Here is a 15963-nt window from a genome sequence, read left to right on the forward strand (position 1 = left end):
ACATAACAATCAGTGACACATAGCAAGACTAAGAAACAATTTCTTTTCACGTTATGTTTATTATTTCATGATCACAACATCTCCAAAACAATAAATTATATACAATCATATATACAGCATTTTTACAAAATAAAAAGGAAAATATTTAACAAATGGAGAATAAAGACAGAGAAAAAATAACTAACCTGGACATAGATAACTTTGATATCTATGTATTAGGTTATTAAACAGTGTTCTGTAAAATATGTGTGTATATTTGGATAAGAATCCAGCTATTTAAAACCATATTGGACAAGCCACTTTGCAAGTTTGATAGGTAACATTAACTAGAATCAAGCCTAATTATATTGCGTTTTATGAAATCACTGTTAAATAATCTTTTTATTATAAACCTTTATTATCATTTCATAACTCTATTTCATTTAGTAGATATTTTATTCTTCAAATTAAAGTATGTAGTTTTACTTTTATCTTGAATGTATCATCATGATTAATTTAAAAGTACTAGCAAATGTTTTATCAATCATTTCAGTGCATTTTTTTGTAATGTTTGAATTGGAAATACATGAAAAAGACTGACTTTATAAATGATAGAACACATAAAAGACTGGATAATATTTGTATGGTCATATGACAATACCATGTTAACATGATGTTCTTTTTCTGGTCAAACCAGTACTTAATGAAATGTGGACAACTGACCCACCATCACTGAACTGTTACTCAGACCACTTACTTGCCCCACACTACAAATGTAAGATGTTACTTTGCTAAAAGCTACAATTCCTGGCAAGCATGCACATCCGTGCAGTCTGAATAATAATCATCTGTTGATTGCTTCTTACAATATTTTTAGAATATTTGAAATTCTTGACATTTATTATTAATAAAGTTCAAAATTTCCAGCAGTGTGAAAGTAAAAAGTCATCACATTAAATGTTTTATAGATAATCAAGGAAAATGTGGTACATTATATACAAATATTGTCTGAAAGGGATAGCATGAGAACAAAACCAATTGCATTACTTATTAAAAATTCAGAACTTTAATTATTGTATCCTGATTTATAAATGTTATTCATGTAATGACATTCTATTGTGAACATTAAATGTTTTTGAATACCATTCTCATACTCATAAACACAATGCACATTCAATGACATTTCTATATGGATATCCCATGATGCTCTTTGAACGTCATTCAAATGACGATTTCTCGCAATGCAACAATAAAAAAAACTTATTAGAGAGAGAAAAAGCACAATTTGACCAGCAAATTACATAACATAGACCAAGATAAAAACAATATTTTCTCTCACATAAAAAACTTTGTCATTTTACTACACATTTGCATTCATTCTTTATTACATCACTGATATTTATTCCTAAAACAAGTTTTGTTTGCTTACATAGAGAAGTACACAAACAAGAAGTATGTTGCTAATTATAATTAGTTTATCTTAGAAATTTAAATTGTCCAGCTTTATTTGTCATCAAATGAAAATGCTGTATTTCTTAAAAATTATGTGTTGCTATGTTAATTTTCGTAGAAGAACAAAAGTCGATACTATATCAAATTTCGTTCAAAGTTGCCTTCTATATTTCTAGTGCTTCATAGAACCGTGTTCATTTAAATAGTCCTGCCGTAATAAAGTGAATATTAATGAAGCCAAATAAAGCTTGACACTAAGTATGTTAGTATTTTTCCATAGAACAGCACGGATGAACACTATCATATACATATTGTAAAAAACTAAAAATGTACTCTTTCTTTTTTTGATGTGCTCTATTTTCTTTTATTGTAAAAAAATGTATGCTTTTTTTTCTTATCATGTACTATATTTTCTTATTATGTACTCTTTATTCTTCTGTTGTGCTCTTTTTTTTCTATGATATATCCATTTCTCCTCATTTTGTAATCATTTTTATTATATCTCTAACATCAATTTTCCATTTCTAACAGTGAAGTTTTGATATGATACATGATTTTTCACTTATTATTAATAATGTACTCTGATGTACATAAAGACTATCAGCTGTCTCTTTCCACTATCCATTATTTCTCTTTAAACTTTGATGCCATTTTTCAAATAAAAGCAGACAAAAAAACTATATGAATTATATGCATTCAATGCAAATAAACAAAGTTTAAGTTAAGAGAAAACATGCAAAAAGATTGCCTATATCACAATATAAGGGCCTGTACAAACAACATCAAAGTGATTCTGGATGATTGTTGACTCAGAACATAACAACTTTGGCATCATCTGGATTCTGTTCAACGGGGCAGTAAGGACATTTCACCCTGAAAATATAAAAAAAACTTTGTTTTGTTGATACAATAATTCTAAGATATATGAATAGTCATAAATGTATAATTTTATACATGTAGATGTTGTCAAATCAGTATGGGTTAGTAATATTTCATATTATACCTTACATAAATAACTATGCTCCTTCCTTATCTATGTCAGCAGGCCTTTAAAAAGTTTATTATTTACAATGATTTCAATGGTCCGACAAAAATGTATAGTGACAGCCTGAGCAGGCTGTATAATGTTTTTATCAAAACACTAAAATTTAGTGGTGTATTACTGCGAGGAAAACAAACTGACTGCCCAAAATTTCAAAACAATTTACTTGGAATATTGATTTTTGTTAAACAATATGATTTCTTTTCTTGTACCTTTTCCCATTTTGTTCAAGTAAAGTGCAGTACAATATAAGAAATTACTTTGGACCTCATTGCAATATAGTGACCTCCCAGTCAGCCCAAAACAGAACTCAGCCTTTGGTGTCAGTATGTTAAATGTTTGCGGGCTGACAGATAGGTCACTATAATTGGACGAGACTCTCAATGCTGTGTACTATTTCTTAAATAATGAGGAACAGTTTAGAACAGGTTACCTTCATATTCATGCTTATATCTATGGATATATACAAACAAACCTGTGAACAAAGGTAATTATTCTATTTCACCAATAAACGTGACAAAGAATGGCCTTTACTTACACGGAGATCTTTATTTGAAGGTGTCTTTACCACAGGTTTGACTATATAGAAAGTGTTAAAGCTGCACGCCTCTAGATAAGCCAAAATATTTCAAGAAAATCAATATTGAGAAAATTGCACTAAACTTTTAAGAAAGGAAAAAACATTCAAAATCCAAGTTATATTTTACATGCTATGTGCAGTTTAAGAGTGATTTTACAGTGTTTTATAACCATATTTCTACTGCGTTTCTAACGCAGGAAGTGCAGTTTTTGCATCTGTTAACCACTTTTTGATAATTTTCGTGGATTGTAAGTGCTGATTGCAATATGTAAATTACTTTATTTGTTCACCTCACATTATTTTACTTTTAAATACATTTTCAAAATGTTTATGAAAATTAACATGAATCTGGAGGCATGCTGCTTTTATAACAGTAAATATATTGTCTACTGTACAATTAAAGTAACTAAAGCTAGCTTATCACACTCATTACCTACATAAATTATTCAAACCTACAGCAGTTGAAGGCTACAATAATAATAAGTCACTTGTATAGTCAGTGCCAGGTCAACATGCATATCCTTACACATAAACTATCCAAAACATGTTTTACTTTTTTTAATTACAGGATAAATTTTATTTTGCATAATAATTCAAGGCTGTCAACGGACTGTGAATACTGTACATATTTATAAAATATTTCATACAGAGGGACATACAAACATCATTTTGAAAAAAATCCAGCTCATCTGAAGATAAGCAGCTTTAAAATTGATGACTAAGTTGACAAAAATGTTATTATATGTGCAGATCCAATTTATTTCCAACTTGAAATTCACTACGAAAATATCAGGATCAAATGATCAACTGTAAAATGCCAATATCTTGTAAATCAACAATAAAAATGCTCTCAAATTTCTTTTTATACTATTTCAAGTCAAATTTTATCAAGTTAATACTTAATTTATGTGAATAAACAATTCCAAAACCAGGTACTATCTTATTTAACAGTAAAATCTTATTGTAAACATTTCACATAAGCAAAGTAGAAGCAGTAGGAATTTGTTACTCATGTTTGTGAGGTTAAAAAAAGAACATTTGAACCGCGTCATGACAAAACCAACATAGTGCGTCTGCGACCAGCATGGATCCAGACCAGCCTGCGCACCCGCGCAGTCTGATCAGGATCCATGCTGTTCGCTATCAGTTCTTGTACTTGTAATAGGGTTTGTAAGCGAACAGCATGGATCCTGATCAGACTGCGCGGATGTGCAGGCTGGTCTGGATCCATGCTGGTCGCAAATGCACTATGTTGGTTTTGTCATGACGCGGCTCATTTTAATTTGGAAAAGTTTATTCCAAGTTTTAAGGATTTTTGATATCAAATGAGCCATCAACAGTATAGAGTTTGGTCAGACAATAAATATGTGCTGGCTGGCTTGGTTCTATACTGGTGACTAAGGAAAGTCATTTCCTATTCCAAAAAGTTAATGATTAACACAAACACACACACACACACAAATAAATAAAAAAAATCTGTCTTGAATTAATAAACTTTTCCATCAATGCTATGAAGTTATAAACCAGTACAATCAGGACTGCAAGTCACAGTCAACTTATCATAAATTACTTGTTATTACTGTCATAAACGTAAAATTAAACTCTAGTAAATTACATTGCAAGTTTCAAAATCATCTGTAAACCATATATTCTATGTATAAAGCAGTTAGACTATCTAAGTTCCTGTTTAATAGGGGAAAACTAAACAATAAGCTATTACATGTACAATGTTTAATTCTTCGTCATAACAATATAGACTTACATTAAACCAATGACATAATGATCTTCATGCAAGCTCTAAAAATTATTTGGGTCAAGTTATATATAAGTTAATTTGAAATGACAAAGAATGTTAGATTCTTTTTATCACATGTATTGCATTTTCAAACCAGAAAATCTAGAAACATTAAAGTCACCATCTTACACATAATATCTATATATATATGTCCAGAATATAATATAATGGATATATAAATTTGAAAACAAGCAATGTCATGTCATTAAATACATGTTGAAGCTTATTAAGTTTTACTTTGATTTAGCAAGCAGTATATATCTGTCTACATATGTCTACATAAAACATAGAACTGTGTCATGGAAGAAATTATATCTTTTTTCTACCTATAATCTCTTTTATTTTATTTTCATTTCTAACTAAACAGATCTGTTTAGATCATATCCTGTTTTCATGAATCTTTATTTTAATATCTGATTGAGGCCATTTTTCAAAATTTCAAAAGTTATACAAAACAATATTATAATACCGAGTGATACCGATTTTCTGTCAAAAATAAAGTGTATTACCACGCTTTCCACCTTGACACAGTTCTTATAAAAATAACCTACAGTGTTTTAACTCCAAACTGTGACACGTACTTGTTTCCTGAGGCAAGTTTGTGTAACGCATCCCGTGAGATCACATGACCACAGATCAGTCGTACAGGTGGGTTATGTTCGGTACTTTGTTGGCGGAGAATTGGGCACGCAAATATAGAGTGATAACGATGCTCGTTGCCAAGATCTATCTCAACCTAGAAACAAATAAAACAAAAACCTGATCAGAAATATGAATCAAGCTACTTTATCATTGAAAATAAATAAATCAGAGGGCTCTCAGAATGTCTGAATAAGAAGACTTAACCCAGCGAAATTCTACTTTGTGTTTCTGAAATTTCTTTGTCTTATCAAACAAATATTGAGCAAATTACATTAAAAATTTTATATCATCTATTCATATAAAACAAAGTGGCAGGTTTATGTAGTCTTTCAAACTCTGTGCTGCTAGCGTCTCAATATTACCATTTAAAAATTGAAATTCTTCCAAGTTATAATGGTTAATCAAAGCTCTAGTCCTCTTTAAAACAAAGAAAGCAAAAAATTGCATTATAAAGAATAGTTAGACTATACAGATATTTGCAGACTTGCCTGGCACAATGAATGTGGCATAGACAAGTAAGCATAGTTGGTAGCTAGTGTTTTTACACCTTCATTAGACTAATTCAGTTACCACACCTGTTTTCTATATGTTATTAACTCCTATTTTCACAAAAATTGGATCAATGATCATTCCAAGTCCACAATGTGTCTGTTGTCATGATTTTTTAAAAACCCAATAAAACAGAATTTCACTAATGCACAGTATCCAAATTGCTTGGGTCTTTTAGGTTCTAGGTATGATGATAAATGATAAAATAAATGACAAAATACCGGTAATTCATCTTTACTGGTCCATACTCCTGACACCTGCCGTTGCTGCATTACCTGACGTATATTCAATAATGGTGGTAAAGCTCTACATCCTGCACGGATACTGAAATATACACGCGTTCACCCTTAACATGCTGAATATCTTATATGAACATTATGTAGCCTTGTCAATTTTATCAGTTTTATCATTTTTTGGATTATAGAAATTAAACAAGAGCTGTCTGTAGATCAGTGTGTTCGACTATTCTCAGTGCTTGATAGTAAAACAAGAATTTTCTAATTACAAACAAGGTCATAATTTTCTTAAAATCCATGTTAGAAATATGGGCATTAAAGAATGACCTATTATGCTCTCAAATAAGAGAGAGGGAAGTTTCAACCTATTCCCTTCAAATGTTTTGGAGATAACAACTTGCACACAAAATCTTATCTAAAGTGTGACAGCAATGCCTGGGTAAGTACAATAGCTCTCCTTATTCCTTGAATAGTCAAGCTAATAATTAGAATTAGTACAAACTGGTCAGACTGCACAAATGTGCAAATACACATGTAGTATATAAGTACATATTATATGCAGATCTATTTTGGTTTTAAATATAACTACCATTATTCTCAATTTACTAATTGAAACATTTTACAACATATCAGTACAATCCCCACATAGAAACACCCTTTGGGAAACAAAGTTTCTTAAAAGAATTGCTCTATAGAGGGTTAAATTTATTGTAAAGTCTGACTACAAGTCATTGCTTTACAGCAGATTGCTCTGTAGAGGGTTAAATTTATTGTAAAGTCTGACTACAAGTCATTGCTTTACAGCAGATTGCTCTATAGAGGGTTAAATTTATTGTATAAAGTCTGACTACAAGTCATTGCTTTACAGCAGATTGCTCTGTAGAGGGTTAAATTTATTGTAAAGTCTGACTACAAGTCATTGCTTTACAGCAGATTGCTCTATAGAGGGTTAAATTTATTGTATAAAGTCTGACTACAAGTCATTGCTTTACAGCAGATTGCTCTGTAGAGGGTTAAATTTATTGTATAAAGTCTGACTACAAGTCATTGCTTTACAGCAGATTGCTCTGTAGAGGGTTAAATTTATTGTAAAGTCTGACTACAAGTCATTGCTTTACAGCAGATTGCTCTGTAGAGGGTTAAATTTATTGTATAAAGTCTGACTACAAGTCATTGCTTTACAGCAGATTGCTCTATAGACTAGAGGGTTAAATTTATTGTATAAAGTCTGACTACAAGTCATTGCTTTACAGCAGATTGCTCTATAGAGGGTTAAATTTATTGTATAAAGTCTGACTACAAGTCATTGCTTTACAACAGATTGCTCTATAGAGGGTTAAATTTATTGTAAAGTCTGACTACAAGTCATTGCTTTACAGCAGATTGCTCTGTAGAGGGTTAAATTTATTGTATAAAGTCTGACTACAAGTCATTGCTTTACAGCAGATTGCTCTATAGAGGGTTACATTTATTGTAAAGTCTGACTACAAGTTATTGCTTTACAGCAGATTGCTCTGTAGAGGGTTAAATTTATTGTGTAAAGCCTGACTACAAGTCATTGCTTTACAGCAGATTGCTCTATAGAGGGTTACATTTATTGTAAAGTCTGACTACAAGTCATTGCTTTACAGCAGATTGCTCTGTAGAGGGTTAAATTTATTGTAAAGTCTGACTACAAGTCAATGCTTTACAGCAGATTGCTCTATAGAGGGTTACATTTATTGTAAAGTCTGACTACAAGTCATTGCTTTACAGCAGATTGCTCTGTAGAGGGTTAAATTTATTGTAAAGTCTGACTACAAGTCATTGCTTTACAGCAGATTGCTCTATAGAGGGTTAAATTTATTGTAAAGTCTGACTACAAGTTATTGCTTGACAGCAGATTGCTCTGTAGAGGGTTAAATTTATTGTAAAGTCTGACTACAAGTCATTGCTTTACAGCAGATTGCTCTGTAGAGGGTTAAATTTATTGTAAAGTCTGACTACAAGTCATTGCTTTACAGCAGATTGCTCTGTAGAGGGTTAAATTTATTGTAAAGTCTGACTACAAGTCATTGCTTTACAGCAGATTGCTCTGTAGAGGGTTAAATTTATTGTAAAGTCTGACTACAAGTCATTGCTTTACAGCAGATTGCTCTGTAGAGGGTTAAATTTATTGTAAAGTCTGACTACAAGTCATTGCTTTACAGCAGATTGCTCTGTAGAGGGTTAAATTTATTGTAAAGTCTGACTACAAGTCATTGCTTTACAGCAGATTGCTCTGTAGAGGGTTAAATTTATTGTAAAGTCTGACTACAAGTCATTGCTTTACAGCAGATTGCTCTATAGAGGGTTAAATTTATTGTATAAAGTCTGACTACAAGTCATTGCTTTACAGCAGATTGCTCTGTAGTGCTTTTATTGTACAATGTACTTCCATTATTCTAAATTTTCTGATATATTTCTGTTCCCCATTTATGAAACAATTTCATAACATTTTGTTCAAATACCTGACACTGAGAGGACTTTCTACTGACATTCCCATGAGGGCACAGGCGTCTCGAGTAAATACGTCACATATCTCCTCCCAATATATAGGGTCTAACAAAAATGCGTAAGGTGATGTGTGAATTCCCTGCTTCATGTATAAAAGACTTCCCATTAACACCTGTACCTCTGAAAAATAAACAATTCAAAGATTGTGAAAAAAACAACTTTATTTACACAAAACAACTGTTCTGTAATTTATGTATCATCATAAAAATACCTTGGTATCAGAGTTGTACATGGGTCTCATGGATTTCCAAAACTAGATCCCATCAAACATTTACAATGATTTCACTTAATTTTGTGTGTATGTAATTTCGTGGCTCTGTCTCATGGGTTCGAAAGTTTGTGGACTGTCTATTTTTGTGAAAAACATAATATGCAAATAATATAATGTAAAAAAATCTTACAGAAGATGAAATGAAATTTTATTGAATCTTAAATTTGTGGAGTGACCTATCCACAAAAAACATGAAACAATAATAATTTTGCAGTACACATCTCACAGGTACCTTAAATTAAGATACTCTTAATACAACAATGTACCTCTGTACAGTATCACCATAATGTTAATTGAGCATAATCTACTACACTGCAGAAGTGGTCATGTCTAAATGAAAAAGGAGGGAACTATGTATATACCTCTTGCATGTTTGTCAGCAAATTTTGCAAAGTTTTTGGCATACTGTAACACCTGTGTTTGATTCTGTGTTGTCTGAGAAACTAGTTCAATAAACTGTAATCTGTGTAACTTAAACTCAAGATTACTTCCCTGGTTCTGTAAGCTGTCCCTGTTAGCAGCTGTCCAACTAGAAAAACACAAGAAAAACACTTGAATTTACATACATGATACATGTAGAGCTCATGACAGTTTCATATTTCATTATAAGAGCAATATGAGCCAGTATGCAACTGTGTTATATCATGTTTTGTCACAGCCTAGGAGAAGCAAATAAGATTAACATAAAGAAGGGGGCTTTAAATTAACTTTCATAAGGACTACCCCTTGTAGAATCAAGATTTCATTTTCAAGCTAAAACTCAAGGTGAAAGACTAAAAACACTTCAAGTCTTCATTGGACTTTTGTAGCTTTCCAACTTATCTTTCAACCAAAATCAATTTTTTTTACAAGTAATGATTTGTTACATTGAATGTCATAATATTCCATACATCATTATGACTGACCAATTCAATTTTTTATGTCTTACGAGATTCTTTTTACAATAAAATTACATACATTGTATATTGTATCTATTAAAAATACATTGTAATTCTATTTTTTCATATTTGCATTGGATTCTTTAGCTTCATTTAAAAGTTGACATGATGTACTAAAAACAAGAGGGCCATGATGGCCCTAGATCGCTCACCTGACTTATCAAACTCATCCAAACAATAACCTAGACAAGCATTCTGACTAAGTCTCATGACAGGTGAGTCAAAAATGTGACCACTACAGTGTTAACAAGGATTATCCATATTTGAGCAGTGCGACCTAGTTTTTTACCCAGGTGACACATATTCAAACTTGACCTAGAAATCATCAAAACAAACTTTCAGACCAATTTCCAGGATACTTGGATCAAAACAGTAGCAACTAGAGTGTTAACAAGATTTTTCTATTTTTAGCTCCGGTGACCTAGTTTCACATGCGATTTCGAACTCATCCAAGCAATTACCTAGACAAGCATCCTGACCAAGTTTGATGATAATTGAGTCGAAAATGTGACCACTAGAATGTTAACAAGGTTTTTCCATATTTGGGCGGTGTGACCTAGTTTTTCATCCAAGATGACCCATGGTCGAACTTGACTTAGAAATCATCAAAACAAACTTTCAGACCAATTAACAGAATATTTGGATCACAACAGTAGCCACTAGAGTGTTAACAAGATTTTTCTATTTTTAGCTCCTGTGACCTAGTTTTTCATCCGAGATGACCCATGTTCGATTTATTCCCAGCAATGACCTAGACAAGTTTCCTGACCAAGTTTGATGACAATTGAGTCAAAATTGTGACCACTAGAGTGTTAACAAGATTTTTCTATTTTTAGCTCCTGTGACCTAGTTTTTCATCCGAGATGACCCATGTTCGAACTCATCCCAGCTATCACCTAGACAAGGACTTTGATCAAGTTTGATGATGATTGATGCAAAAATGTGACCGCTAGAGTGTTAACAAGGTTTTTCTTTTTTGAGCTCCGGTGACCTTCTTTTTCATCCAAGATGACCAATAATCGTACTCATCCGAGCTATCACCTAGACAAGCATCCTGACCAAGTTTGATGATGATTGATGCAAAAATGTGACCGCTAAAGTGTTAACAAGGTTTTTCTATTTTTAGCTCTGGTGACCTACTTTTTCATCCGAGATGACCCATGTTCTAACTCATCCGAGCTATCAACTAGATAAGCATCCTGACCAAGATTGATGATGATTGATGCAAAAATGTGACCGCTAGAGTGTTAACAAGGTTTTTCTATTTTTAGCTCCGGTGACCTACTTTTTCATCCGAGATGACCCATGTTCCAACTCATTCCAGCTATCACCTAGACAAGCATCTTGACCAAGTTTGATGATGATTGATGCAAAAATGTGACCGCTAGAGTGTTAACAAGGTTTTTCTATTTTTAGCTCCAGTGACCTACTTTTTCATCCGAGATGACCCATGTTCGAACTCATCCGAGCTATCAACTAGATAAGCATCCTGACCATGTTTGATGATGATTGAGGCAAAAATGCGACCGCTAGAGTGTTAACAACTAAATGTGAACGGGCGACGGACAATCATCGATCCTAAAAGCTCACCCTGAGCATGCTCAGGTGAGCTAAAAAGATTGGAGCAGCACACTAAATACCGTATTCCAGTATATACCGGACAAGGCGCTTGAATGATTAAATGCTAAAATCTTGCCTTCTTACACAACGGAATGAACTTCAAAAGGTCTAATTCATCTTTATGTATGATGTTAAATGAAAAATGTAAAAATTGGCGGAAAAAAACAATATTTGTCTATTTTGTGATCATGATTTCTGCAAGCTTCTAGAGGTACTGCTCCAATCTTGTATTGAGTTAAATCCAATTGTTATACAAACCTGAGAGCAGGTTGAAGATTTCTGCGTTTCAAAGCCCCTAAAATTCTGTGTAGTTCTAGAAATGGCTCCATTTGAACAGGGTCTAGATTGAGATCTGCCTCCTTAAAGAAAATTCAGAAATAAGTCAGAGATTAGTAATATAATCTAATATCTAATTTCATCTTTGCAATTATAAGTAAATAACAACAAATACACAAAACTTTAAAGAAATTAAGGGAACAAAAAATCATAAGATTTTTTATTTAAGTCTTAACAACAGCTGACAGATGGACAGGGTGCACTACTTTTCTAAAGCTTGCTAGTAAATCATGTGCTCTGAAGAAATTCTTTAAGTTCACCAAAGATACCGGTACTTACATTTTTATATTATAAGTATCAAAGCATCATATACACTTATACAATGTCACTGTTCTCGGGAAAAAAGGTTTTTCATACACAACTTTTTTGACATTATGGTTCAATGATAACAATTCCACAATAAGAGATATGTACATTAGCTTACAAGTGAACTTGATGGTCAAAAACACCTAGTATTTAAACCATAGATAAATACCTTTAAGGATTGATGAAAAAGTTGGATGATTAAAAAAACAACAAATATCAATAACCCATTTTGACAAAAATTCTAAGTACATGACTTGTACAGTTGTTAGAAAAGGGGCATAACTCTAAAAACAATGCTTTCAGAATCCCCTTGTCTAACAACTACTCCTTGTCATGTTAAGTATTCTAAGTTTCTTGTTCATGCTTCAACTTTTAAAGTGTGGGCTACATTAAAGTTTTGTAGAAATTCATCAATGATAATGCAGTGATTATAAAAGCTTGACATTTTCTTCGATACAGACAAAACTAATTTATGCCCATGACACCTTAGCTAGTAAAAAAACAGTAAAGTTAAAAATATGCATGAATTACCTCATTTAGAGCTTCTGCTATGTCCAGCTTTCCCTGCCTTAGGAAATGCTCACAAATGATTTCATTGAGAAGCATCTGAGTTTCATCATTTTCAAATGAACCTTCTGTAAATACTGCACTAAACTCTGATACAAAATTCTGAAATTGGCATTCAATATATTCATGTTCCTGTGAATAATTTTTGTCTTCTAACTTTCATATTGTGAAAAGAAAATCATTTTCAAACTTAAAAAGTCATTGTAGACTTTTTATCAGTGTAAGAAATTAGAATTTAAATCGACTAGGCTGGTCGGACTACCAGAATGGAATATTTCACTAGCCCAAAAGACATTTTACTACCATGATTCATTTGTTCAAAACAGTTGTTTATATTGCCTCTGAAAATACAGTAGCCTGGTCGGGCTTGTAACTGTGAACAGTTGGTAGCCCGAGGAGAAATTTAGTAGTCTGGGGCTATAGGACTACTGCTAATTTCGAACACTGTTTTATGGTACTATGGATTACATGTACTTGATTTGAACTGCTTTTTAACAATGTAGTGGTCTTTAAATTAAAATTCAATATATGTAAGCATGAAATTAAATCATACTTAAATGTTCCAGTCAGTCAATCAATGACTTAATCTACAAAAATATCTATAAAGTTCATCACATTTCAACATTTTCCTCCATTTGTCCATCACAAATTTCATTACTTTCCACTAAGTCTTGATGGCAGGAAATTTAGACTTTGAATTTTCAACAGATACTGCCTTCCTTTCCAGACCCCTCCCCTAAAAAATATTTGACACTGGAAAAAGTTCAATAAGCACATACCCTGTCAATAGTTTTGCCAACTTTAGAAACAGTACTGTGAAGATCTTTGTGTTCTTGACCCATCCTACTTGTGGCTTCCTGTACTCTATGTAAGGCTTGATTCATCACCAATGACTGTGTCACCTGTACTTCTCCATCAGCTGGGCCTGTACATAAAGCATTATCTCTTATATCATAAATTACTTTCTTAAATGTAATTTTAGGACTTTAGTGAAAACAACACTGCAAAGGTCATATGGCACCTATCCAGCTAGATACACTTGCAGAAGTGGGCACCTGATATATCCCTGAATAAAGCATAGTATGTATGAAATATGACTACCAATAGTTAACTAAGCTAAAAAATATTTTTGGCTGATAATTTTTTTTCTTCAAAAATATTTCTATGAAGTTGCCTGCATCTAGACTTCAGGTTAAGCTTTAAAGGCTATGTGTATAAGTGTTAAAGTGATTGTGACTCACATATAGAACTTTTGAATCATCATTTGAATTTACAGCTTATCAGGAATAATTTTATTACGATTTTTGTAACATTTCTAAAAAAATAATTTAGAAATGTTACAAAAATCGTAATAAAATTATTTCTATTCTTACATAAATAGACAGTAGCGTAGATGTTGTCTAGACTGACAAATTTTTAGACGATGTTTACTTAAGCAGACTGATACAGACATGTCTAAAATTCATTTTTGTCTTAGTAAAATTTGAGTTGGCACTTTGTCAAAAACTGATGAATTGTCGGCGGATTTTGCACAGCCAAAATATGACCACATCTTATAATTATGAGGGTCTTCATAAAAATCCCCAAATCATGAGCCTGAAGTAAGGGATGGGTCTTACAAGTGCGTATGTGAGGTAAGTTATTTCTCCTATTATTAGCGCCATCCCATTTAAATTGGCAATTATTGTTTGAGTATTCGAAATGGCCATCAGAAATTTATTTATTTCCGGTAACTGCGGGTATGTATAAATTGCTAACCTAATCGTTATCGGCACAACATTTAACCGTTCAGTCACGGTATCCGGGATTTAGACATGTACAGTGTGAGTAAACGAGCCATTAGTGCATGCAGACGCTTTTCTCACAATGGCAAACAAGCCACGAAAGATATGGGCTTTATTTAGAGACATAGATAACAATGTTATCTACATCTCTGCTTTAGTGGCCAAAATATCAAAGTTACTGCAAAAAGCAGACGTCTGACAGGTTAAATGTTTTAATGAAAATAAGCCTGGGTTCTTCCGCAAAAAATGAGAAATTGAAGTTAACATGTGAACTCATACAGTTCTCAGATTCACTTTTGTTATTTTTACTTTTTTAAAATTTGACCCTTAATAATCTCAAATGACACCCATATTTTTATACAGAGTGGCACGAATGACCCCCCAAAAAATTAGTCTGGCAGAAATACTGTGGGATACCTCAGAATGTCTGTCTTGATAGAGTACACATCCTTTCATTTCTTGTTGGGGCAGGGCGCCGACATTTGTAATGTAACTCAATGTTAAACGGCTGGGTTTTTCAATTACATACAAAACGCAACTTTTCCGCTTAAGAATATTTGGTTGGTGCTTAAAATGGAAATGGAGGGAGTGCATGAAAATTATACCGAATGGCACCATTAAAACAAAACATATAAAATAAGAAATGAAGAATTATTTATCTGACTTTCCCGTTCACAGCCTTTGTCTACTTTCATATCAATAGCGAGCTTGACGAGATGCCGCAACACGAGTACCTGCTAAGTGATGGTTTTGAAAACTTTTGTCCGAAGTACCGAATTGACACATTGCAACTTTTCGCATTACAAGATAACGATAAAAGTCGATGTGCTCTGATTGAAAATGGAAGCGTAGACTGGTGTCCTGCGCACTTATATAGGAACCATAATAGAAAGGGGAACCAGAATAAACGGAAGCAGTGTATAAAATACCGAATGACAATTTTAAAACGGAAAATATAAAAGAAAAATGAACAATTATTTTAAACTATTTTACGGTAAAAGAAAGTAAAGCTCGCTTTGAGGCTTTGCCTTTTTCATATTATTCAGCATGACAATGTGATAAACAACACAAAAGGGAAATTTCCACCTTTGAATTTGGCCTTTGTTTACAAACAAAACAACATCTGTAAGGATTCTTAGACTGTTTTACTTACCCTCGGCTAGCTCTTTACGAATATTTTCAAGAGAAGTTATGAAATCTTCTATCGTGTCAACGGAGTGATCATGGAGGCCCCCAAACTTAGTTAAAACTTTGTCTATTTCTCGTTCTACTGTCATACAAGAATCCATTTTTGTTGTTGTTGTTTTTCTTTTTTTTTCTCCAAGGGATGT

The 15963-nt window shown here is 32.7% G+C and overlaps 1 protein-coding gene across 2 annotated transcripts; it reads right to left on the bottom strand.

Moving 5' to 3' along the window:
- Positions 1–322: 322 nt before the first annotated feature.
- Positions 323–15963, bottom strand: LOC132741347 (E3 ubiquitin-protein ligase RMND5A-like). 2 transcript variants are annotated; one of them, XM_060729495.1, is made up of 9 exons: positions 15786–15963; positions 13628–13773; positions 12813–12950; positions 11898–11998; positions 9444–9610; positions 8765–8930; positions 6261–6363; positions 5400–5584; positions 323–2304 (listed from the first exon to the last, which is right to left on the bottom strand). In XM_060729495.1, the coding sequence occupies exons 1-9, from the start codon at positions 15919–15921 to the stop codon at positions 2241–2243; spliced, it is 1206 nt and encodes a 401-aa protein (XP_060585478.1). In that variant the 5' UTR covers positions 15922–15963; the 3' UTR covers positions 323–2240. The 2 variants fall into 2 exon arrangements, with proteins under 2 accessions (XP_060585478.1, XP_060585479.1); XM_060729496.1 differs by having other exon boundaries at positions 5430–5584; positions 15786–15962.

The sequence above is a fragment of the Ruditapes philippinarum genome, unplaced genomic scaffold, assembly GCF_026571515.1.
Source record: "Ruditapes philippinarum isolate M1 unplaced genomic scaffold, ASM2657151v2 ctg627_1_1_1_1, whole genome shotgun sequence".
In the NCBI taxonomy this organism is placed as follows: Eukaryota; Metazoa; Mollusca; class Bivalvia; order Venerida; family Veneridae; genus Ruditapes; species Ruditapes philippinarum.

Coding starts and splice junctions, on each gene's coding strand:
- LOC132741347 (XM_060729495.1), bottom strand. CDS start 15,921: ATGGATTCTTGTATGACAGTAGAACGAGAAATAGACAAAGTTTTAACT. Junction 12,951..13,627: donor TTGGCAAAACTATTGACAGG/GTATGTGCTTAT, acceptor TGCCAATTTCAG/AATTTTGTATCAGAGTTTAG. Junction 8,931..9,443: donor TGCTGACAAACATGCAAGAG/GTATATACATAG, acceptor TTTATTTTTCAG/AGGTACAGGTGTTAATGGGA.